Here is a 26,878-nt window from a genome sequence, read left to right on the forward strand (position 1 = left end):
GACCGAAACCAGGTGTTGTGTGTTAAATGGGACAGACTTCAAACAGATCTAGCAACTCAAGCCTGGGCATCCACGAGGTGCTGGCCATTAACAGCAGCAGAATTATACTCCAGTGCAATTTGTAACCTCATGGCCCGGCATATCCCCCAATCAATTATTGCCATCAAGAAAGGGGAACAACCTGGTTCATTGGAGACTATAGGAGGGCATGCCAGGAGCAATACCAGGCATACCTGAAAATGAGGTGTTAACCCGGTGAAGCCACCAAACAGTACATGCAGCAAGCAATAGAGCTAAGTAATTTCACAACCAATGGATCAGATCTAAGCTTTGCAGTGCTGCCATATCCAGTCGTGAATGGTGGTGGATGATTAAATAACTCACTGGAGGAGGAAGCTCCACAAGTATCCCCATCTTCAATGATGGAAGAGCCCAGCACATAGAGCAAATCATAGGACGGAAGCTTTCCCAGCAATCTTCAGCCAGACCTCCTGAGTGGATGATCCTCCTCCAGTGGTTCCCAGCATTACAGGTACCAGTCTTCAGCTAATTCAATTCACCACATGTGATATCAAGAAATAGCTGAACACACTGAATACTGCAAAGACTACAGGCCCTGACAACGTCTGGCCATAGTATTGAAGACTTGTGCTCCAGAACTTCAAGCTCCCTTTGCCAAGCTCTTCCAGGACAATTATAACACTGGCATCTAGCCAACAATGAGGAAAATTGCCCAGGTGTGTGCTGTACATAAAAAGCAGAACAAATCCAACCTGACCAAATACCACCCCATCAGTCTACTCTCGATCATCAGTAAAGTGTAGCATCATTAACAGTGCTATCAAGCAGCACCTGCTCAGTGACGCCCAGTTTGGGTTCTGCCAGGGTCACTCAGCTCCTCACCTCATTACAGCCTTAGGTCAAACATGGACAAAGCAGCTGGATTCCAGAGGGGAGGGGAGAGTAACAGCCCTTGACATCAAGGCTGCATTTGACGGAGTGTGGCATCAAGGACCCTTAGCAAAACTGAAATCAATGGGTATCAGGGGGCAAACACTCTACTGGTTAGAGTCATACCTGACACACAGAAAGATGGTCGTGGTTGTTGGAGGTCAGTCATCCCAGCTCCAGGACATCAGAAAGAGGCAATCTAACCACTACCCCTTGACATGTTACCATCACTGAATTCCCCATTATCAACATCCTGGAAGTTATCATTTATCAGAAACTCAACTGGATTTACTACATAAATGCAGTGGCTACAAGAAAAGGTCAGAGGATAGGAATACCGCAGCAAATAATTTATCTCCTGACTCCACAAAGCCTGTCCCATCATCTACAAGGCGTAAGTCCGGAGTGTGATGGAATACTCCCCATTTGCCTGGATGGTGCAGCCCCAATAACACTCAAGGTGCTTCACACCATCCAGGAGAAAGCAGCCCACTTGACTGACGCCACATCCACAAGCAACCAATCCCTGCACTACCGACACTCAGTAGCAGCAGTGTGTACGATCTATAAGATGCACTGCAGAAATTCACCAAAAACCCTCAATCAGCACCTTCCAAACATGTGGCCACTTCCATCTAGAAGGACAAGGGCAGTAGTTACATGGGAACACCAGCCCCTGAATGTTCCCCTCCAAGCCACTTATCATTTTGACTTGGAAATATATCGCTGTTTCTTCAGTGTCTCTGGATCAAAATCCTGGAATTCCCTCTGTAATATTATTATGGGTCAACCCACATCAGGTGGACTGCGGTGGTTCAAGAAGGCAGCTCACCTCCACCTTCTCAGGGGCAACTAGGGACGGGCAATAAATGCTGGCCCAGCCAGTGACACCCACATCCCACAAATGAATAAATAAAAAAAACAAATATAATATTTTCTTGACAAGTACAAGATGAAAAGCTTTGACAAAACACCATTTCAATAATACTCACGTTCTGTACTACCAAATGACTAAAATTCTAGACCTTACTGCATTGGAATCAATAATAAATACAAGTTGCTATACAGTTACATATTTTAATGTAATAAAATCCTCCAGGCTATTCACAGGACCAGTGTAACACAAGATATGAAACCATTCTGTACAGGACACGATTGGGGAAAAGCATGGTCAAAGAGCTAGGCTTTAAAATGTCTTAGAGTAAAGAAATGAGGTAGAGAGATGTAGGGAGTGTATTCCAGAGCTCAGGGCCTGGGCAGCTGCTGGTGTTGCCATCACTGGGAAATTGCATGACGCCCAAAATCTAGGAGCACAATGTCCGAGAGGGTTGTGGGGGGCTGGAGATTTCAGAGATGAGTGCTGAGGCCAAGGAGAGATTTAAAAATAAGGATGCAAGTTTTAAGGTGTTATTTATATAGGAGCTAAAATAGGCACATGATCAGCTGCCATGGGTGAACAAGGTCTTGGTGAGGATTCGGTTATGGGCAGTATATTCTGGAGTACTGTGTACAACTTTTGTCTCCTTACTTGAGAAAAGATAACAGCACAAGAAGCATTTCGGAGAAGGTACACACCACTCTCCGCTGGTGATGAAAGGATTATTTTCTGAGGAAAGGTTGGACATGAATGTGTTTGAGTTTAGAGGAATGAGAGGTGTCTCACTGAAATGCAAGACACTGAGGAGTTTGACAGGATGGATGTTAAGGAAATGTTTCCCCTTGTGTGGGGGGTGTTTTAGGACTAGAGGACACGGTCTAAAATTTGGGGTGTCTCCCATTTAAGGCAGATGAGAATTTTTTCTGAGGGCCAGGGTGTGTGGAATTTTCTTCCCTAGAAAACAGCGGAGGTAGGGCCACTGAATATTTTTAAGGCTGAATTAGATTCTTGACCAAGAAGGGAGTCAATCTGAAAAGTACAAGGGATGGACAGGAACGTGGAGTAGAGAACATAGTCACAACAGCTGGGATCTTATCAAGTGTAAGTACAGGTCTGAGGGACCAATGATTTACTGTTAAATCTCCCTCCCCAACCCGGCAATCTTACTCATTGGAGACATGTTGGGCACTCCTAGGGAGTGTTGCTGAACAAAGAGACCTTGGAGTACAGGTTCATAGCTCCTTGAAAGTGGAGTCGCAGGTAGATAGGATAGTGAAGAAGGCGTTTGGTATGCTTTCCTTTATTGGTCAGAGTATTGAGTACAGGAGTTGGGAGGTCATGTTGCGGCTGTACAGGACATTGGTTAGGCCACTGTTAGAATATTGCGTGCAATTCTGGTCTCTTTCCTATCGGAAAGATGTTGTGAAACTTGAAAGGGTTCAGAAAAGATTTACAAGGATGTTGCCAGGGTTGGAGGATCTGAGCTACAGAGAGAGGCTGAACAGGTTGGGGCTGTTTTCCCTGGAGCGTCAGAGGCTGAGGGGTGACCTTATAGAGGTTTACAAAATTATGAGGGGAATGGATAGTGTAAATAGACAAAGTCTTTTTCCTGGGGCGGGGAGTCCAGAACTAGAGAGCATAGGTTTAGGGTGAGAGGGAAAAGATATAAAAGAGACCTAAGGGGCAACTTTTTCACGCAGAGGGTGGTATGTGTATGGAATGAGCTGCCAGAAGATGTGGTGGAGGCTGGTACAATTGCAACATTTTAGAGGCATTTGGATGGGTATATGAATAGGAAGGGTTTGGAGGGATATGGGCCGGGTGCTGGCAGGTGGGACTAGATTGGGTTGGGATATCTGGTCGGCACGGACGGGTTGGACCGAAGGGTCTGTTTCCATGCTGTACATCTCTAACTACTGGCAAGGATTACAAAACAGAGTAGGTTAAAACTTGAGTGCTAATGCAGACTTAAATTGCTAATGTGACGCCCTATTTAAAAGGGGAGTAAGATAAAAGGCGGAAAACTACAGACCAATTAGCCTAATCTTGATCATGGGTAAGATCCTGGAATCTATTGTGAAGTATGAGATTTCTGAATACTTGCAAGGATATTGTAAAATAAGGCAAAGTCAGCATGGTTTCATCAAAGGTCAAGGCTGACAAATCTGCTGGGATTGTTTGAGGAAGTGACAATCAGGTTAGATCAAGGAGAGCCAATGAATGTTATTTACCTGGACTTCAAGACGGCCTTTGCCAAGGTGCTGCACCGGAGACTGCTGAGTAAGTCAAAGACCCATGGTGTCAGAGGCAAGGTGCTAGCATGGATAGAAGCTTGGCTGTCTGGCAGAAAGCAGAGAGTGGGGATATTCGGCGGTGCGGTGTGGACTTGTTGGGACGAAGGGCATGTTTCCACACTAAGTAATCTAATCTAATCTAAAAAAGGGTCCTTCTCAGGATGGCAGCTGGTGACAAGTGGTGTTCTGTAATGTTCGGTGTTGGGACCACAACTTTTCACTTCATACATTAATGATCTAGATGAAGGAACTGAGGGCATTCTGGCTAAGCTTGCAGATGATACAAAAATAGGTAGAGGGACAGGTAACACTGAGGAGATGGAGAGGCTGGAAAAGGATTTGGACAGGTTAGGAGAGTGGGCAAAGAAGTGGCAGATGGAGTACAACATGGGAAAGTGTGAGGTCATGTGCTTTGGTAGGAAGAATAGAGGCATGGACTATTTTTTAAATGAGGAGAAAATTCAGAAGTCTGAAGTGCAAAGAGATTTGGAATTCTAGTCCAAGATTCTCTCAAGATAAACTTGCAGGTTGAGTCAGTAGTTAGGAAGGCAAATGCAATCATGGCATTTATTTTGCGAGGACTTGAATATAAAAGCAGGGATGTACCTCTGAGGCTTTAAAAGACTCTGGTCAGACCACATTTGGAGTATTGTTTGCAGTTTTGGTCCCCATATCTCAGGAAGGATGTACTGGCCCTAGAACGTGTTCAGAGGAGGCTCACGAGAATGGTCCCAGGAATGAAAAGCTTAATATATGAGGAACATTTGAGGACTCTGGATCTATACTCAATGGAGTTTAGAAGGATGTGGGGGAATCTAATTGAAACTTGCAGAATACTGAATGGCCTGGACAGAGTAGGTGTTGGGAAGATGTTTCCATTGGTAGGAGAGACTAGGACTCAACGGTATAACCTTAGAGGAAGACCTTTTAGAATGGAGATAAGGAGAAACCTCTTCTGCCAGAGAATGGTGAATCTATGGAATTCATTGCCACAGAAGGCTGTGGAGGCAAGGTCATTGAGTGTATTTAAGACTGAGATAGATATGTTCTTAAGTTTCGCAACCCAATTCTCTCACTTTCTCCCCGTAACCCTTGATACTCATCAGCCATGATAGAATGGCAGAGCAGACTCACTGGGCTGAATGGCCTAATGTCTGCTCCTATGTCTTGAGAATGTTTATGACTGAATGAGACCATTTACCGGGGACTAACAAAAGGCTCAGTGGTTAACAGTGCTGCCTCACAGCACCAGGGCCCTGGTTTGATTCCAGCCTCGGGCGACTGTGGAGGTTGCACATTCTCCCCAGGCATGCTGGGGTTTCCTCCAATGTATTTCTCGATGATGGCAGCAGCTGCCTAGGCCCCAGGTTCTGGGATACACTCAGTTTTCTACTCTAAGGCAAAGTATCGATAGAGCTATGGAGTCAAAACGACAAATGTAAAGTGTTTTATTGAAGTGGTTTGAAACTCAGATGGTTAGATCAGAGAACACAATAATTGAAAACGTGCTGGGATACTGGTGTATTAGGCTCATCGCAGAGACTACTGGCTCAGTCAGCCTAATGCATCCGTCCCAGAGCCCTCAAGAGCCAAGGTCAATCAGTTCCTAAATTCAAGAACGAACTATGAAGTAGAGTCATAGAGATGTACAGCACAGAAACAGACCCTTTGGTCCAACTCGTCCATCCTGACCAGATATCCCAACCCAATCTCGTCCCACCTGCTAGCACCCAGCCCATATCCCTCTAAACCCTTCCTACTCATATACCCATCCAAATGCCTTTTAAATGTTGCAATCGTACCAGCCTCCACCGCTTCCTCTGGCAGCTCATTCCATGCACCTTGGTTGGTATAGACAGCTAAGTGGAATGGTCAGTGTGATAACCTTTCCTTCTGATCTTTTGACAGACAGAAACTTCCCATTGACATAAATGATTACGTGATTGTAAATGGCAACAAGTCAGGCACTGCTCGTTATGTTGGCCATTTGGATGGTTCTGGAATGGCCAATGCCGTGTTTGTAGGAGTAGAGCTCGACGAACCAAGTATGTATGCCTCCTTCACTAAATGTGCCAATTTAATCTTCACTAAAAGCAAAATCCTGCGGATACTGGAAATCTGAAACAAACACAGAATACTGGAGAAAGTCAGCAGGTCTGGCAGCAATCTGTGGATAAAGAAAGAGTTGAGCCTGGTATAACTTCTTCAGTATTGGAATGGGGGAACTCGAAACATTAACTCTGTATCTTCACAGATGCTGCAGACCTGCTGGGTTTCTGTGTTTGCAATGTAATCTTCAATCTGTTCTTTAAATGACCCTCTGTCCTGATTCACATGATTATTTCTTGTGATTGGTCTTCTCGTGATCTTTCTTCTGCCTGTATTTCCCGCAAGACAAAGTTTTTCATCCTGCCTCAGTACGTGACAATAAATTCAATTCACTTCTATTCTGTTTCTGTTTTGTTGAGATTGAAAGATCTTTCCCTTATTCCTGCATTCCTCTGTTTGGGCTTCTTGAAACCAGAGCACAAGACTTTCGAGAACAATACACTCAGGTGACTGTGAGCAACCATGTGAACTGACTAGATAAAGAATGCACCTGAAGGAGATGCCAAATCCAATGAGGTGTGCTTGGCTTCCACTTTACATCCACCTACTGCATTTGAGATTAAGAACTCACCAAGTGGAGAAGTCATTTTTACCAATCTATCTCTTTCACCCACACAGCTCATTTATCCATCTTTTCGGGCACTGCATTCCAGATCATAACTTGCTGTGTCAATAAGATGCTCCTCACCTCCCGTCAGACTATTCCTTTGTCTGAGCTCCCAACTCCAAACCATATCATTGGAGGCAGGTTCCAACTGGAGACAAGGCAAAACCCTCAGGAGGAGAAGTCAAAATTAAACCAATGGTTACTGATGGATGAGAGACTTCACTTATACGTAGTGAACAGAAAGGCTGAGATTTAAGGTGGAACGTGGTAAAAAGACACAATTATAGGGTCATACAGCACGGGAACAGACCCTTCAGGCTTACCCCTCCATATTGACCAAGTTTCCCAAACTAAACTTGTCCCAGTTACCTGCATTTAGCCCGTATCCCTCTAAACCTTTCTGATTCATGTACCTAGTCAAATATCTTTTAAATGTTATAACTGTGCTTGTATCTACCACTTCCTCTGGCAGTTCATTCCACACATGAACCATCCTCTGTATGAAGAAGTTGCCCCTAAATTCCTTTTAAATCTTTCTCCTCTCACCTTAAAAGTATGCCCCCTAGTTTTGAATGCCCCCACCCTGGGGAAAAGACCTTTACTATTCACCTGATCTATGCTCATGTTTTTGTAAACCTCTATAAGATCACCCCTGAATCTCCTACGCTGCAGACTATCCTTGTAACTCAAACTGTCCAGTCCCAACGACATCCTGATAAATCTTTTCTGAACCTTCTCCAGTTTAATAATATCCTTCCTATAGCAGGGTGACTAGAACTGGACACTGGACTCCAAACGTGGCCTTACCAATGTCCTCAACATGACATCCCAACTCCTAGACTCAGTGGTCTGAGCAATGAAGGCAATTGTGCTAAATACCTTCTTAACCACCCTGTCTACCTCTGATGCAACTTTCAAAGAACCCTAAGTCTCTCTGTTGGTAACTCTACCATTAACTGTCTAAGTGCTGCCCTTTTTGTTTTACCAAATGCAACACCTCGTATTTATCAAAATTAAATGCCATCTGCCACTCCTCAATACATTGGTCTAATTGATCAAGACCCCTATGTAATCTTAGATAACCTTCTTCACCGTTGACTGTTGTTACGACACTGGGTAACCCCCCCAACCCACCGCCCCCGTTAGTTTAAACCCAAATGCAAAACATTTAACTCGTGCATAATCTGTTAAAATTCAAGAGGCAAAGAACTATCCCAAAAGTCATAGAGTCATCGAGATGTACAGCACGGAAGCAGACCCTTCAGTCCAACCTGTCCAAGCCGACAAGATGTCCCAACCCAATCTAGTCACACCTGCCAGCACCCAGCCCATATCCCTCCAAACCCTTCCTATTCATATACCCATCCAAATGCCTCTTAAATGTTGCAATTGTACCAGCCTTCACCACATCCTCTGGCAGCTCATTCCATACACGTACCACCCTCTGCGTGAAAATGTTGCCCTGTAGGTCTCTTTTATATCTTTCCCCTCTCACCCTAAACCTATGCCCTCTAGTTCTGGACTCCCCGACCCCAGGGAAAATACTTTGTCTATTTATTCTATCCATGCCCCTCATAATTTTGTAAACCTCTATAAGATCATCCCTCAGCCTCCGACACTAAAGTAAAAATTAACAACTTTATTTTATTAAAGTCTAACAGGGAATAATTAACTAACAACTATTTACCACTCCTTTCTCTAATGTATCTTTGACTTTCCCCCTCTACAGTACTGGTCCGATAAATCCCCTGATTAAGATTTATCAAAAAATTCAAATCTCAACATCAGCCAGCTGTCGAATCTTCTCTTTGTGTCATCTTCTGTCTTCTTTTCTTCTTAGGGTTTCTGCTTCACAGGTCACTGATAGATAAAAGTACCTTTAAGAGAGCTATTCTGCAGGCAGTCTGTATATGTTGGTGGCTTGGCAGTTCTCTCCCAACTGTTCAATTTGTTTTATATTTATACCCCAAAGCATCGGATGGTTTCATTAGTCTTACCATTGTCAAAATACCAAATTCAAACTTGATCGGAGCTTAGTATCTTGGGCATGATTTAAACTGATTGGCCGAATTTGAATTTGTTTTTTGTCTCATAGCAACTTAAAGGTACAGTAAACCTCGTAACTCTATTACTAATTTTGGTGTCATCTGCAAACTTACTAACTATGTCTCCTAAATTTTCATCCAACTTGTTTTATATAAATGACAAACACCAGTGGACCCAGCACCAATCCCTGTGGAACACCACTGGTCACAGGCCTCCAGTCCAAAAAAATCCTCTACTCTCGGTCTCTTACTGTCAGGCCAATTTTGCATCCGAATGGCAAGCTCTCCCTGAATCCCAGGTGAACTAACTTTACACAGAGTCCACCATGCGGAACTTTATCAAAGGCTTTGCTAAAATCCATGTAGACAATGTCTACAGCTCTGCCCTCGTCAATTGTTTTGGTTATGTCCTCAAAAAACTCAATCAAGTCGGTGAGACAGGATTTCTCACTTTTGAAAGCCTCCCGCTTGCCAGTCATCACTTTACCTGCGAGCAGTCTACTCCAGTCACCTCTTGAAAGTTTCTGTCTCATATCATCAAAATTGGCCTCACTCCAATTAAGAACATTAACTTATTTACAAGACCTATCCTTTTCCATAACTATATTAAAACTAATAGAATTGTGATCACTGGTCCCAAAGTGCTCCCCTACTAACATTTCAGTCACTTGCCCTACCTTATTCCCAAGGGAAGGTCAAGTTTTGCTCTCTCTAGTAGGTACACCTACATATTAGAGTCATAGAAACGTACAGCACGGAGACAGACCCTTCGGTCCAACCCGTCCATGCCGACCAGATATCCCAACTCAACCTCGTCCCACCTGCCAGCACCCGGCCCATACCCTCCAAACCCTTCCTATTCATATACCCATCCAGATGCCTTTTAACTGTTGCAATTGTACTAGCCTCCACCATTTCCTCTGGCAGCTCATTCCATATACGTACAACCCTGTGTGAAAACGTTGCCCCTTAGGTCTCTTATATATCTTTCCCCTCTCACCCTCAACCTATGCCCTCTAGTTCTGGACTCCCCCACCCCAGGGAAAAGACTTTGTATATTTATCCTATCCATGCCCCTCATAATTTTGTAAACCTCTATAAGGTCACCCCTCAGCCTCCGCTGCTCCATGGAAAACAGCCCCAGCCTGTTCAGCTTCTCCCTATAATTCAAATCATCCAACCCTGGCAACATCCTTGTAAATCTTTTCTGAACCCTTTCAAGTTTCACAACATCTTTCTGATAGGAAGGAGACCAGAATTGCACGCAATATTCCAACAGTGGCCTAACCAATGTCCTGTACAGCTGCAACACGACCTCCCAACTCCTGTACTCAATACTCTGACCAATAAAGGAAAGCATACCAAACGCCGCCTTCACTATCCTATATGGCTGCGACTCCACTTTCAACGAGCTATGAACCTGCACTCCAAGGTCTCTTTGGTCAGCAACACTCCCTAGGATCTTACCATTAAATGTATTAGTCCTGCTAAGATTTGCTTTCCCAAAATGCAGCACCTTGCATTTATCTAAATTAAACTCCATCTGCCACTTCTCAGCCCATTGGCCCATCTGGTCCAGATCCCGTCGTAATTTGAGGTAACCTTCTTCGCTGTCCACTACACCTCCAATTTTGGTATCATTTGCAAACTTACTAAATGTACCTCTTATGCTCACATCCAAATCACTTATATAAATGATGAAAAGTAGTGGACCCAGCACCGATCCATGTAGCACTCCACTGGTCACAGGCCTGCAGTCTGAAAAACAACCCTCCACCACCACCCTCTGTCTTCTACCTTTGAGCCAGTTCTGTATCCAAATGGCTAGTTCTCCCTGTATTCCATGAGATCTAACCTTGCTAATCAGTGGCCCATGGGGAACCTTGTCGAACGCCTTACTGAAGTCCATATAGATCACGTCTAGTGCTCTGCCCTCATCAATCCTCTTTGTTACTTCTTCAAAAAACTCAATCAACCTTGTGAGACATGATTTCCCACGCACAAAGCCACGTTGACTATCCCTAATAGGTCCTTGCCTTTCCAAATACATGTACATCCTGTGCTTCAGGATTCCCTCCAACAACTTGCCCACCACCGACGTCGGCTCACTGGTCTGTAGTTCCCTGGCTTGATAAAGAAATTTTTTTTTGAACACATTCAACAGGCTCCTCCAGTCCTTAACACTATGCCAGTCCCAGTCTATGTTTAGAATATTAAAATCCCCTATTATAACACTGTTATTCTTTCTTATGTCAGAGATTGCTCTACATATTTTGCTCAATTTCCCTCTGACCATTGCGGGGCCTATCGTACAATCTCATCAAGGTGATCGGCCCCTTCTTGTTTCTGTGATGTCCCAGTTCCAAGTTTCCATGGATATCCTGAATTCACCTGTCTTCCCTGTAAGATCCTTGCATTGAAATAAATGCTGCTTAATTCAGAGTTACGTCATTCGCTGACTAGCTCTTGTCTGCCTTTTCTAATTAACACACTTTTTAAAATTCAGAGCCATCCTCATCGGTCTCTCTAGTCTCATGACTGCTTAGGATTCCCCTATCCCTCTCCCTACTAGTTTAAATACACTTGAATAACAGTAGCAAATGTCCCTGCTGGGATATTGGTCCCCTTTCCATTCAGGTGAAACCCATCCCTTTTGGATAGATCTCTTCTACTTCAGAAGAGATCCCAATGATCCACAAATCTGAATCCCTGCCCACTGTACCATCTCCTCAGCCATTGATCTATCTGTCCTAGCTTCCTATTCCTACTCGCACTAGCACATGACACTGGGAATAATCCAGAGATTACTACCTTCTAAGTTCTGCTTTTTTACCTCCTTCCTAACTTCTTGTATTCACTATTTCCCTAATTTTGCCATTGTTATCAATGTGCACAACAAGTTTTGGCTTCTCACTCTCCACTTTGACAAGGTGCTGCAACTGTTTGGAGATGTCCTTAACCCTGGCACCAGGGAGGCAACATGCCATCCTGAATTCACGCTCTCAGCCGCAGAATCACCTAAGATTCATTCTTTCTTATTATTGGCTCTTTACTGCAATGCATACAGTATTCGGAACAAAGTAAATGAATTAACAGCACAAGTGCATATTATGATCTAATAGCCATAATGAGGAACGAGAAAATGGCATGGAAATTGAATAAATATTTTGCATGGGTCTTCACACTAATAACACTGTTTCCAAACATATTCAATCAAGGGGCAGAAGCAGGAGAGGAAATAAATGCAATAATTATCACGAGAGAAAAAGTACTGGGGAAACTAATGAGTGTAAAGGTGATATGTCCCCCAGAGTGGATGAGTTACATTCTAGAAATTTTCAAGGCATTGATTACATAAAACAGATACACTAGGAGTAATCTTTCTAAAACTTTACATTCTGGAAAAGTTGCTGAGGATTGAAAAACTGCCAATGTAGCCACTTTAGTTAAAAAAGCAGACAAAACAGATGTTTTGTTAGCTTGACATCTGTTATTGTGAAAACGTTAGAGTTCATTTTAATTTTGTGTATGTGTGTACATAAAAAAATCTAGCAATGTCAGCATAGCTTCATGAAGGGGAAGTCAACCCTGATAGCTTCTCCAAGAATTCTAATCAACCTAACAAGCTCGGGAGATAAAGAGGAAGCAATGGACGTAATATATTTGGACTTCCAAAAGTTGTTTGAGGCAGAGTGGAGTAGATTCACTTAGTTGAAAGCAAGTGTGGAGGGACTGTTTTATGAAGACAAGTTGAGTAGGTTGGGCCTGCACTCATTGGGGTTTGGAATGAGAGGTAACCTTATTGAAGAATGCAAGATTCTTAGGGTACTTGGCAGGGTAGATATAGAGAGCTTGTTGCCCCATGTGGGGAGTTTCTTGTGCCGGAGGAAACCACCTCAGAAGAGATTGCTAATTTAAGACAGAGATGAGAAAGAATTTCTTTGCAGAATGTAGTGCATTTGCAAAATTCTTTCCTGCAGAAATTTGTCGAAGGTGGGTCATTATGTATATTCAAGGCTGAGACAGATGTTCAATCATTAAGGGAATCAAGGGTTATGGGGAAAAGGCAGGAAAGTGGAGTTGAGGATGATCAGAATGAGCCACAATCTCATTGAATGGTGGTACAGACTCAATGGGCTGAATGGCCTACTTCAGCTCCTATGTCTTATGACGTACAATTCATTTTTCCACAACGTGTGTGTTGTGAATACAAATTGGGGACACTTGTTTCTAAAGCGTGTATTGGTTATAACATATTTCCAGCCCCATTAGTTTAAACGGTGCTGCTATTATGTGATTTTCTCATGACAGGATTGTATGAGAACAAAATTACTGGTTATAGCAGAACCGACTGTACTCGAATACATGTGAAAATCTTTATAAATGTTGGTCAATTTAAGTGTCATTTATTTTTTTTAAGGACAGAGCCCTACTACCAATGAGATTAAAAATACATAAAACTTATCACACATCATGAAATGATGACACTTGTATTTTTAAACATCGTCAAAAGATCCCTGACGTCACAACCCAGCTGCTGCCACGGTTTAAGAGTGCTCAAAGTCGATGTAAAGCATGTTAACTAACAAACTGAACCACAAAATGATTGGGGGTGAGAGGATTCGAACTCCCACTCTGTAGTGAAGCCAGAAAGGGTAGCACCGCTGAATGTGGGTGAAGCTGCCACAGCTTTATCCAGGGGTCATTCAAATCCCAGATAGAAATGGGTGCAAGGACACGTCAAAACGTTCCCACTCCTGCCTTGATCCACCATGTGGAGGCATAAAGACCTTGATCAAGGTCTCTGCTTCATTGTTAACGTGGGACATGACAGGGACACCAAGGGGTTCAGTCTATTGTGGTTGTAGGTTCTGGATTAAGGCGGATCGGTTGCACATGAATTCAGGATAAATCATTTGTCAACCAGCAATTGGCATTGAGCAGAGAATGAGAGAAAAATTCCCAGTGGAGGAGCACAGGTTAATGCACTATGTTGGATTGCAGGTGGACAACATGACGGTATGTTTGCAGAGAAGAGGTATTTCCAGTGTTACGAGAACTTTGCTGTTTTTGTTCCAGTCCACGAGATATTTTACGTTATAAATAGAAAGGTAAGATTGGAAGAAATTATAACAAAGTTAACTATATATTCCATGCTTGGGTGACTGTGTGTGGAGTTTGCACATTCTCCCTGTGTGTTTGTGTGGGTTTCCACCAGGTGCTCCGGTTTCCTACCCCAGTTGAAAGAGGTGTAGGTCAGGTGGATTGGCCATGGGAAATTGCCCAGTGTTCAGGAATGTGCATGCTAGGTAGGTTAGCCATGGGAAATGTGGAGTTACAAGCATAGGATGAGGATCTGGGTGGGATGCAGTTTGGAGAGTCAGTGCAGACTTGATGGGCCGAACGGCCTCTATCTGCACTATAGGGATTCTATGACAAGCTCTAGCTCCATGACTTAAGGGAGTATGTTCTAGCACAAGGCCACAGATTGTAAAGTCTTGGCTCCCCAAAAGACAACGGGAGGGTAAGGGAAGAAGAACCACAAAGGAGATGAAAGGCCCCTTATAATACCACACTTTTCATGTCTTCAGAATGTCCCAAAGCAGTGAATAACCAGCAAGGTGCTTTGTAAGTATAGTCACTGTTAGAGTGTATGAAGCTCTGCTGCCAGTTTACACATGTTCAAACTTTACTTTGTCACAGCCAAAGAAATCCATTTCACCTCCAAGCCCAAGCTCGCTGCAGCACTGCCACTCCCTCGGGTCGCTCTCCAACAATCCCAGGGCCAGAGGAGAGCACAGCCATCAGGCCATCTCCAGGAGAAAGCAGCAGCACCTGCCCAAGAACCTCCATTCAAATAGGAGAGTTCTGAGAAAGTCAGGAGTGTCTACCTCCTTGGGAACATCGGTCACGAGTGTGAACCCCACTCAGGAAGAATGGAGTGACAGTAACGAGAGGACAGAGAAGGTAGCAGTCTCCTCCCTGCAGACAAAACTAAGCAATCGGACTTCCACTATCACTGCGAGTCTACCTCCCGACATCCCCCACTATAGGTCGGTTCATGCACCAAACAAGGTCACCCCAAGGAAAGTTTCCAGGTGGGTTCAATCACTCCCATAGGCCGCAATCACCCAGAATGCTCAAATAATGTGTTTTAGTTCTTAGGAGGTTCTGTGATGACTGAATGAGGAATTTTGGCCAGTGCACAGAAGAACTTGATGACTTTTTAAAAACTAATATTTATGTAAGGGATTTGGTGGCCTTGGCAAAGGTGGTCACTTGATGCCCATTCCTAATTGCCCTGTAGGCTCCGTCAAAGCACAAATAAGTGTCAACCACATTGCTGAGAATCTGGAATCACATATAAGCTAGACCAGTTCAGACATACTGCCTTCTGTAATGCAATCAGCCAATGGTTACGTGTTCACTACAAGGGCAGCTTCTCATTCCATATCTTTTCAGAATTCAAATTTTTAATCGCATGCAGGGACATTAGCTTGGGGTTCTTGATTCACAGTTCACTGGCATTACCATGACGACACTGGCTTTCTGTGAGGAAAGACTTGCTATCGGTGAAGTCAGGGCATCTTGAAACGCTGTTTTTGAAGCAAATTCACAGTTGGAAAACTGATGGCCAATTAACTCCGACAAACAGCAATTAGACAATAACATTGATGAAATGGTCAAAGTGTCGGTTGGTGGATAAATATTGGTCAGCACTCTGCAGCATCTCTTTCCTCTCCTTTGAACCAGTGCTACCAGAATTTCTACATTCTCAAGTACACGAGGTGAAGTTTCATGTAACGGCTGAACTGAAATACACAGCACCTCCATTAGTGTTACTCAGCCTGGAGTCAGACCTGAATCATTGACTCAGGTCAGAGTGCTACCCCAAGTGGTGCAGCTGACACAGTATCGTCAGAGAGTCATTTACTACACAAAGTAAGTGACAACATGAGCCACTCAATAGCACCAGTGTGCATCTTGTTGATAGTACACACAACTGCTACTGAGCATCGGTGGTGGAGGGGCTGGATGTTTGTAGCTTGATTGCTGACACATCTACAAAAATCACTTTCTCCACCACTGACACTCAGTTATTACCACCACCACCACCACCACCACCACCTATACAATACACTGCAAAAATTCACCAAAGATCCTCAGACAGCACCTTTCAAACCCACGACCACTTGAAGGACAAGAATAGCAGATACACAGGTACACCACCACCTCCAAGTTCCCCTCCATTCTGACTTGGAAATATATCACTTTTCCTTTGCTATCATTAGGTCAAAATCCTGGAATTCCCTCCCTAAAGGCATTGTAGGTCAACCTACAGCATACAGACCGCATTGGTTCAAGAAGGCAGCTCACCACCACCACCTTCTCAAGAGGCAATTGGGGACAAGCAATACATGCTGACCCAGCCAGTGATGCTCATGTCCCACAAATAAATCAAAACAAATTCCACCCCCCATTGAGGCCTTCCAAGAAGCAATCTGTACATTAAAATTTCTTTTTGAAGTTATTTTTTGTTAATTGTGGTCCATGTCATACCATGCTGTGTGCAAAAGTTCCCTTTGCATTTGATAACTACTATTATACAAGTAGCTCTTGTACCATCAGTTATTGAGTAGTTTGCTTCCTTATCTTATCCAAACCCCTCAATTTTAATCTCGCTTGCACTAAGGAAGACAACCCCGGATTCTCCAACCTAATCCACCCAATCGCTGGACCTGTTTCCGGTAATCTTCCTCCACACCGTCTCATTGACCTTCACGTCTTTCCTAAGTGTGGACTGAACAAGAGTGTTAAGACTGGCATTAGGTGATCAGATACTGGTATCATATTTAAACTCTCAACCTTCTATTAAAGATGAATGTGACCGATTGAAGTGGAAAAAAAAATTCCTTTAATGTAAACAAAAGCTACTTAGTTCAGAAACATGAGAGCTTTGTGGAGAATGGCTACTGCAGCTTTCCATTGAAACTCAACCTAAGCTCAGAGCACAGCACCTCCCATTTTCACCAGGCACTTTTACAGCCTTACAGGCTCAAACCATTTTAGATTGCACCCTGTGCCCTTATGTTGTTTCCTTTCTCTTAGCGAGTTTTATCTCTTGACGTTGCAACCAAACAGAAAGAACTGCAGATACTGGAACAAAATCAGAAACAAAAACAGAATTTGCAGGGAAGGCAGAAATCAAAGTTAAGATTTCAGTTCCAGTGACCCTTCCTCTAATCCCATTTGACCCATATCCTTCTAAACCCTTCCTATTCATGTACCCATCCAGATGCCTTTTAAATGTTGTCATTGTACTTTCCTCTGACAGTTTATTTCCATACATGTACCACCCTTTGCATGAAGAAGTTGTCCCTTATGACCCTTTTAAATCTTTCCCCTTTCACCATAAACCTTTCCCCTCTAGATTTGGACTCCTCTACCTTGGGGAAAAAGCCTTTACTATTCACCATGCCCCTCATGATTTTATAAACCTCTGTAAGGTCACTCCTCAGCCTCCAATGCTCTAAGGAAAACAACCCCAGCCTACTCAGCCTCTCCCTGGATAGCTCAAACCCTCCAACCTTGGCAACATCCTTGTAAATTGAGAGTTCTGAGGAAGGATCACTGACCACAAAACGTTAACTCTGATTTCTGACCACAGATGCTGCCAGACCTGCTGAGTTTTTCCTCAATACATATCCTTTGTTTCTTCACTTGTTACTTCTTCTGACCTTGCACCACAAAACCTTCTTGAATCTCTCCTGTCCTCTGCCCTCTCACAGACCTTTCCTTTTGATCTCCCCATCCTTTCCCTACCAATCCACCCACTTGCTCAAAATCTACACTTTGTTAAACTCTGCCCTGTTCAGACAAAACATCTGTTCTGTTTTTCTATCCACAGACCTCTAGGACTGCTAAGTTGTTCTCGCATTGTTTTCCTTTTGGATTTCTTGGAGAATTTTTGCCCCTTCCCTTCTTCGAGTACTAATAATCAAATCAGATTCTGGAGTCAGCAATCTGATGTCTCAGATGCTGATTGATCAGTAAAGGGATCTTCTTGATTAGTAAGGGTTACAGGGAGAAAGCAAGAGAAAGGAGTTGAGAAACATATCAGCCATAATCTAATGGCAAAGAGGAGAAAGTGAGGACTTCAGATGCTGGAGACCAGAGTTGAAAAATGTGGTGCTGGAAAAACACAGCAGGCCAGGCAGCATCCGAGGAGCAGGAAAATCGACGTTTCGGGCATAAGCCCTTCTTCAGGACTCAGTCTAATGGCAAGACCTGATGGGCTGAATGGCCCAATTGTGTTCCTATATCTTACAGTGTACAGGCTTGAAAAAGAGAGGAAGGGAGAGAGGAAGGGAGAGAGGAAGAGAGAGAGGGAGAGGGAAAGAGAGAGAGGGAGAGGGAAAGAGAGAGAGGGAGAGGGAAAGAGAGAGAGGGAGAGGGAAAGAGAGAGAGGGAGAGGGAAAGAGAGAGAGGGAGAGGGAAAGAGAGAGAGGGAGCGGGAAAGAGAGAGAGGGAGCGGGAAAGAGAGAGAGGGAGCGGGAAAGAGAGAGAGGGAGCGGGAAAGAGAGAGAGGGAGCGGGAAAGAGAGAGAGGGAGCGGGAAAGAGAGAGAGGGAGCGGGAAAGAGAGAGAGGGAGAGGGAAAGAGAGAGGGGGAGGGAGAGAAAGCGAGCGAGCGCACATTAACCATTATCCTACTTTTAGAGTCAGAGATGTACAGCACGGAAACAGACCCCTCAGTCTAACTTGTCCACACTGACCAAATAATCTCGCCCCATTTGCCAGCACTTGGCCCATAGCTCTCTAAACCGAAAAGGTGTTGCTGGAAAAGCGCAGCAGGTCAGGCAGCATCCAAGGAGCATGCGAATCGATGTTTTGGACATGAGCCCTTCTTTAGGAATCCAGATTCCTGAAGAAGGGCTCATGCCCGAAACGTCGATTCTCCTGCTCCTTGGATGCTGTCTGACCTGCTGCGTTTTCCAGCAACACATTTTCGGCTCTGATCTCCAGCATCTGCAGTCCTCATTTTCTCCATATCTCTCTAAATCCTTTCTATTCATAAGCCCATCCTGATGCCTTAAATGTTGTAATTGTACCAGCCTCAAGATATAAGAGAGAACTAAGGGGCAACGTTTTCACACAGAGGGTGGTACGGGTATGGAATGAGCTGCCAGAGGAAGTGGTGGCGGCTGGTACAATTGCAACATTTAAGAGGCATTTGGATGGGTGCATAAATAGGAAGGGTTTGGAGGGATATAGGCTGGGTGCTGGCAGGTGGGACTAGATTGGGTTGGGATATCTGGTCGGCATGGACAAGTTGGACCGAAGGGTCTGTTTCCATGCTATACATCTCTATGACTTCTTCTGGCAGCTCATTCCATACATGCACCACCTTCGGTGTGAAAGAAGTTGCCCCTTAGGTCCCTTTTAAATCCTGCCTCACCCGAAACCTATGCCCTCTAGTTCTGGACTCCCTCACCTCAGGGAATAGACCTTGCATAATTACCCTATTAATGCCCCTTACAATTTTATAAACCAGTATAAGGTCACCCCACAGCCTCCCCCTATAGCTCAAAACCTCCTGGCAACATTCTTCTATATCTTTTTTGAACTCTTTCAAGTTTCACAACATCTTATAGGAGGGAGACCAGAATTGCACACAATATTCCAAAAGTGGCCTAACCAATGTCCTGTACAGTCGCAACATGACCTTCCCAACTCCTGTACTCAATACTCTGACCAATAAAGGAAAGCATACCAAACACCGCCTTCACTATCCCATCTACCTGCGACTCTACTTTCAAGGAGCTATGAACCAGCACTCCAAGGTCTCCCTGTTCAGCAATACTTTCTAGGACCTTAGAGATTAAAGTAAATGCCTGGACATGGGTTACTTGCCCATCAATTGGCTGTACCTCTATGTTCTGAAACAAAGACAAGAAACCAATGATCAGCAGCCAGAAGTAGATGGACAGTGAAAATAGTGTGTCTTTGGTAGTGGAGAAAATATTTTTAAAAAGCACTGCTCACTTTACCACTTGTTTTGTTCTTCTAACAGACGCTGACAATACAGAAATTAGCAGTCAGATTTAAGGGAAGAATGTTTTCCTCGGACGGAAGATGGTTGGAATCACAGTTTCTCCACGGCAGATTGCTTGTCTTGCTTAGTGAGCAGGCATTGAACTTGCTGGTTGGCTGGGAGCTTTGCCAGTAACACCAGTGAACCTGCACTGACCGCTGTAAGCCCGAACCGGGTAGCTCTGATAGCTGCACTTTCTCAGTTTACTGTAACATTTAATACCGTTGTTACAAACCTCTACTCAATAAAACCTGCACTGAAATCAGGTGGAACTCCTGCAAACATTAATACCAGAGGCAGCACTGACCTACATGAAAGCTGCTCTAATCACTTTCCCCACTCTACTCTTCATTGGTACAGAAATGGCCACAAATACAGAGTCAGTGACATCTGACTTTGTAGCAGTAAATCTGCCTGGCCATTTTGGGCTCTCTGCCCAGGTTCCCAGTTGCAGTACAACTTCCTGCTAAGTAATGGATGCACAAACATAGAGGTCAAATATTGCTGATCATTCTTTGCATCACCCTTGCATTCCTAAATGGTTCTTACTTTGAAGTGGTCAGGAGTTATTTTAAAGCTCAGGAGGGTTGTGAATCTTTGGAATCCTCTAATCTAATACAAAGGCCTTTGAACAATTGATGTGTCCATCCAGGATTGAGGTCAATAGATTTTTGAACACCATGGAATTAAGAAGACAGGGTGAGAAGGTAGAGTTGAAATAGCAAATTAACTTTAATCTTATTGATTGGTTGAACAAGCCCAAGGGATCATACGGTCAACTTTTGCTTTACATTTTTAAACTTTCAGTGTACCATTGCAAGAGATTGATGCTACAGTATGCCAGTCTTCATAGAATACACATAGTCCTTGGGTAGTGTTGTAGAACAGAGGGACCTAGGGTGCAGGTACATCTTTGAAGTTTGCATCACATGCAGACATGACAGTTAAAAGACACATGGCAAGTTTGCCTTCATTACTCAGTCCTTGGAATATTGGAATTGGTGCAGCATGTTGAGGTTGTACAGGACATGAGTGAGGGCTCTTCTGGAATACTGTTCACAAAGTTACAGGAGGGATATTATTAAGCTGGAAGGGGTTCAGAAGAGATTTTCTAGGATGGTGCTGGGTATAGGGCGGCATGGTGGCTCAGTGGTTAGCACTGCTGCCTCACAGCACCAGGGTCCCAGGTTCAATTCCACCCTCAGGCGACTGACTGTGTGGAGTTTGCACATTCTCCCCCTGTCTGCGTGGGTTTCCTTCGGGTGCTCCAGTTTCCTCCCACAGTCCAAAGATGTGCAGGTCAGGTGAATTGGTCATGTTAAATTGCCCATAGTGCTAGGTCCATTAGTCAGAGGGAAATGGGTCTGGGTGGGTTACTCTTCGGAGGGGCGGTGTGGACTGGTTGAGCCGAAGGGCCTGTTTCCACACTGTAAGTAATCTATCTAATTCAATAAACATTTTCAGTTATAAAGAAATGCTGGATAGGCTGGGACCTTTTCCACTGGAGCCAGAGGAAGATAAGAGGTGACCTTATAGAAATTTGTAAAATAATGAGAGATATAGATAGAGTGAATGGTAATTGTCTTTCCTTACGATTGGTGGTTTTAAGACGAGGGGACACATTTTTAACGAGAAGAGAAAGATTTAAGAAGACATGAGCAAATGTTTTCTCAAAACAGTGTGGTTTTGCGTGTGGAATGAAGTGGTGGATGTGGACACAGTTACAACATTCAGAAAACATTCAAATAAGTACATGAATAGGAAGGGTTGGGAGGGATATGGACCAAGAGGAGGCAGGTGGGACTAGCTCAGCTTGGACTGGTTGGACCGAAGGGTCTGTTTGCCTGCTGTATGACTGTATGTCAATGTAACAACTGGTATTTGCACAACAGAGTGGGCTGGATTTGCTGAGGAGTTGTACCCTCACGGAGATTGTTCTTTTGTTCTTCGAATGGAAAGACAAAGAAAATTACAGCGCGGGAACAAGCCCTTCAGCCCTTCAAGCCTGCGCCGATCCAGATCCTCTAACTAAACCGGTCGCCTATTTTCTAAGGATCGGTATACCTCTGCTCCCTTGCCCATTCATGTATCTGTCTAAATACATCTTAAGTGATGCTATCGTGCCCGTCTCTGCAACATGTTCCAGGCCCCCACCACCCTCTGCGTAAAGAACTTTCCACACATTTCCCCTCTTACCTTGAACTCATGACCCCTAGTAATTGAGTCCCCCACTCTGGGGAAAAAGCTTCTTGCCAACCACCCTGTCAACACCTCTCATGATTTTGTAGACCTCAATCAGGTCCCTCCTCAACCTCTGTCTTTCTAATAAAAATAATCCTAATCTACTTAACCTCTCTTCATAACTAGCACCCTCTATACCAGGCAACACCCTGGTGAACCTCCTCTGCACCCTCTCCAAAGCATCCACATTCTTTTGACAATGTGGCAACTAGAACTGTACACAGTATTCCAATTGTGGCCAAACCAAAGTCTTATACAACTGTAACATGACTTGCCAACTCTTGTACTCAATACCCTGTCCGATGAAGGAAAGCATGCCATCTACCTTCTTGACCACTCTACTGACTCGTGTTACCACCTTCAGGGACCTGAACACCCAGATCTCTCTATACATTTTTCCCCAGGACTTTTCCATTTGCTGTATAGCTCACTCTTGAACTGGATCTTCCAAAATGCATCATATTGCATTTGCCTGGATTGAACTCCATCTGCCATTTCTCTATCCAACTCTCCAATCTATCTATATTCTGCCGCATTCTCTGACAGACCCCTTCACTAATACTACTGTACAACAGTGGTCCCAACATGAATCCCTGTGGGACACCACTGCTCACAATTCTCCATTTAGAGAAAGCCCCTTACACACTGTCTCCTGCTGCCCAGCCAGTTTTCTATCCATCTAGCTAGTACACCCTGGGCCCCATGTAATTTCACTTTCTTCATCAGCCTACCATGGGGAACCTTATCAAACACCTTACTGAAGTCCATGTATATGACATCTATAGCCCTTCCCTACTCAATCAAGTTTGTCACTTCCTCAAAAATTCTATTACATTGGTCATACATGACCTTCCCTGCACAAAACCATGCTGCCTATCACTGATAAGCCCATTTTCTTCCAAACGCAAATAGATCCTATCCCGCAATATGTTCTCCAGCAGCTCCCCTACCACAGATGTCAGGCTCACTGGTCTATAATTTCCTGGATCATCCCTGCTACCCTTCTTAAACAAGGGGACAATATTGGCAATTCTCCAGTCCTCTGGGACCTAATCAGTGTTCAAGCATGCTGCAAAGATAACTGTTAAGGCCCCAGCCATTTCCTCTCTCCCTTCCCTCAGTAACCTGTGATAGATCCCATCCAGACATGGGGATACATTCATCTTAATGCCTTTTAGAATACCCAACACCATTTCTCCTTATGCTGACTTGACCTAGAGAAATCAAACATCTATCCCTGACCACAACATCTGTCATGTCCCTCTCCTCTGAGTACTGACGCAAAGTACTCATTAAGAATCTCACTCATTTTCTGACTCCACGCATAATTTCCTTCCTTTGCGCCATCCTTTTCTCTGATTACCCTCTTGCTCCTTATATATGAATAAAAGGCTTTGGGATTTTCCTTAACCTTGTTTGCAAAAGATATTTCATGACCTCCTTTAGCCCTCGTAATTCCTCATTTCAGATTGGTCCTATGTTCCTGATATTCTTCCAAAAACTTCATTTGTCTTCAGTCGCCTAGACCTTATGTATGCATCCTTTTTCCTCTTTAGATTAGATTAGATTACTTACAGTGTGGAAACAGGCCTTCAGCCCAACAAGTCCACACCGACCCACTGAAGTGCAACCCACCTAGACCCATTCCCCTACATTTACCCCTGCCCCTAACACTACGGGAAATTTAGCATGGCCAATTCACCTGACCTGCACATTTTTGGACTATGGGAGGAAACCGGAGCACCGGAGGAAACCCACGCAGGCATGGGAAGAACATGCAAACTCCACACTCCCGGAATTAAAACCAGGTCTCTGGCGATGTGAGGCAGCAGTGCTAACCACTGTGCCACCGTCTCACAATTTCATCCGTCATCCATGGTTCCTTTCTATCCTTCATTTTCACAGGGACATGCTGGTCCTGCATTCTAATCAACCTCTCTTTAAAAGCCTCCCACATATCAAATGTGGATTTACCTTCAAACAGCCGCTCCCAATCTACATTCCCCAGTGCCTGCTGAATTTTGCTATAATTGGCCTTCCCCCAATTTAGCTCTCTTCCTTTAGGACCACTCTCATATTTGTCCATGAGAATTCTAAAACTTACAGAATTGTGATCACTATTCCCAAAATAATCCCCCACTGAAACTTCAACCACCTGGCCAGGCTCATTCCCAAACACCAGGTCCAGTATGGCCCCTTTCAGAGTTGGATTATTTACATACTGCTCAAGAAAACCCTCCTGGGATGCTCCTTACAAATCCTGCTTTATCCAGACCTCTAACACTAAGTGAATCTCAGTCAATATTGGGAAATTTAAAATCTCCTCTCACCACTACCCTGTCGCTCCTCCATCTTTCCATAATCTGTTTACATATCTGTACCTCTCTCACACTCGCTGCTGGGAGGCCTGTAGTACAGCCCTAACATTGTTACTACACCCTTCCCATTTCTGAGCTCTGCCCATATTGCCTCACTGCTAAAGTCCTCCATAGTGCCCTCCTTCAGCACAGCTGTGATATTTTCTTTTGACCAGTAATGCAATCCTCCACCCCTTTTACCTCACTCTGTATCCCGCCTGAAGCATCAATACCCTGGAATAGTTATTGCCAATCACTCCCTTCCCTCAACCAAGTCTCAGTAATAGCAATAATGTCCAGGTACTAATCCAAGCTCTAAATTCACCGGCCCCAAGTTCATCGTATTAAAATGTGCCTTAAACCACCAGTCCCTTTGTGTTCATTATCTGCTCCCTGCCTGCTCTTCCCCTTAGTCACACTGACTTCATTATCTAGTTCCTTACAGGCTTTAGTTACTCCTTCTTTCCTGTCCACTAACTTCATTTGGTCCCCATCCCCCGCCATATTAGTTTAAAGCATCCCCAACAGTGTTAGCAAAAGCACCCCCAAGGACATTGGTTCCAGTACAGCCCAGGTGTAGACTGCCCAATTTGTAATAGCCCCACCTCCCCCTGAACTGGTCCCAATGCCCCAAAAATCTGAACCCCTCCGTCCTGCACCATCTCATGCTACTCATTCATCCTGCCTATTCTTTTGTTTCTACTCTGACTAGCATGTGGCATTGGTAGCAATCCTGAGATGACTACCTCTGAGGTCCTACTTTTTAAAACTTGATTCCTAACTCCCTAAATTGTTCTTGTAGGACCTCATCCTGTTTTTTAAATTGTTATTGGTGCCTCCATGCACCATGACAGCTGGCTGTTCACCCTCCCCCTTTCAGAATGTTCTGCAGCCGATCAGAGACATCATTGACCCGTGCACCTTGGAGGCAACATGCCGTTCAAAAGTCTTATCTGCTCCCCTTACAATTGAATCCCCTGTGATTATAGCCCTTTCACTCTTTTTCCCTTCTGTACAACAGAGCCAGCCACGGTGCCATGAACTTGGCTACTGCTGCCTTCCCCTGGTGAGCCATCTCCCCCATCAGTATCCAAAATGGTTTACCTGTTGTTTTGCAGGGAGATTACTGCAGGGACCACCTGCACTGCCTTCCTGCTCTTTCTATGCCTTTTGGTCACCCATTTCCTTTCTCCCTCAGCAATCCTAATCTGCAGTGTGACCAATTCACTAAACATGCTATCCACGACCCCCTCAGCATTGCGGATGCTCCAAAGTGAGTCCATCCGCAGCTCCAGTCAGGCATGCAGTTTAATAAGAGCTGCAGCTGGACACACTTCCAGCATGTGAAGGAGCTAGGGACATCAGCCGTGCCCCTGAGCTCCCATATTGAGCAAGAGGAGCATAACACGGGTCTGAGATCTCCTGCCATTGTTAAACTTAACTTAGTCAACTTATAATATCAAATAATAGAGAAATGAAAATTTTTTTTAACCAATGGCATGATAAAAAATAAATACAAAATCCTTACTTTATCACCACACCAGTCTTTTCTTTTTGGTTAAAGGGAGGGAAGGAGGGGAAGACACTATACATGTAGTGTCTCTGGTTCAGCCACTGTCCAAATATATCAGTTCACTCACCTTCCTAGAGCTAAATTCGATCACTCCCACTCAGTTCCTTGCTCTCACCCCTCCCGATGCTGCTGAAAATGGAGGCCGCTGACTCTCGAGTTAAATCCTTTGTTAGTGCCATGAATGAGCTCCAGGTTTCTGATAGGAGATTCTGATCAAGGCTCCTTCTGAAATGCACCTCTGTATTTCCATTCTGACAGGGCTCTAGTAGTGCAGTACCCATTGGGAAAGGCAAACCACAGTCCCCCTTTTTACGGCAGTCAGCTGCTATATTCCGAAACATAAAGGTCCACAATCACAGACTGTCACTTGGACAGCTAATAGTGCTTAAGGCAAGTGAGGGGGTTAGGATGCCAGGGTGGTCAGGTAAATGAACTATCCTGGAGTGTTCAGGATAGGTTCAGGTTGGATGGGAGATATGGTTCCGGGGCATGAAGGAATTTTTGTGGGTCAGGGAGGGTGGGTGTGTATCAGGTTGGGGGCTGAGAGTTAAGTAGTTTGGGGCAGGGGTGGGTAAGTATACTGAGAATCAGTCGAATAGTTAATCAGAAATTGGACAAAGTTTCAAACAGTTTATTTTTTTCTGAGTAACTATTAAGAATGGTGGAATCCTCTGAATTCTCTGTTTTAAATGACTACTTTCAGAAGAGTTCAGATGTAGGGATATTACGTA

The 26,878-nt window shown here is 44.2% G+C and overlaps 1 protein-coding gene across 4 annotated transcripts in view; it reads left to right on the forward strand.

Annotated features, from left to right (window-relative positions):
- The window catches only part of LOC122550137 (uncharacterized), an 82,362-nt gene extending 62,120 nt beyond the window's left edge, over positions 1-20,242 (forward strand). For 2 of the 4 annotated variants that reach the window (XM_087987585.1, XM_087987583.1), the window contains 4 exons: positions 6,031-6,167; positions 13,888-13,994; positions 14,587-14,850; positions 19,956-20,242. In XM_087987585.1, the coding sequence (XP_087843711.1) occupies positions 6,031-6,167; positions 13,888-13,994; positions 14,587-14,850; positions 19,956-20,111 (664 nt within the window). In that variant the 3' untranslated portion in view covers positions 20,112-20,242. Of the gene's footprint in view, positions 1-6,030; positions 6,168-13,887; positions 13,995-14,586; positions 14,982-19,955 lie in introns of all 4 variants that reach the window. The other 2 variants (XM_043690777.2, XM_043690776.2) reach the window with 1 other exon arrangement.
- The last annotated feature ends 6,636 nt before the right edge of the window (positions 20,243-26,878 follow it).

Source organism: Chiloscyllium plagiosum, unplaced genomic scaffold (assembly GCF_037043375.1).
Source record: "Chiloscyllium plagiosum isolate Xiang-an unplaced genomic scaffold, Cpla_swu_hap1 HiC_scaffold_5, whole genome shotgun sequence".
Taxonomy (NCBI): Eukaryota; Metazoa; Chordata; class Chondrichthyes; order Orectolobiformes; family Hemiscylliidae; genus Chiloscyllium; species Chiloscyllium plagiosum.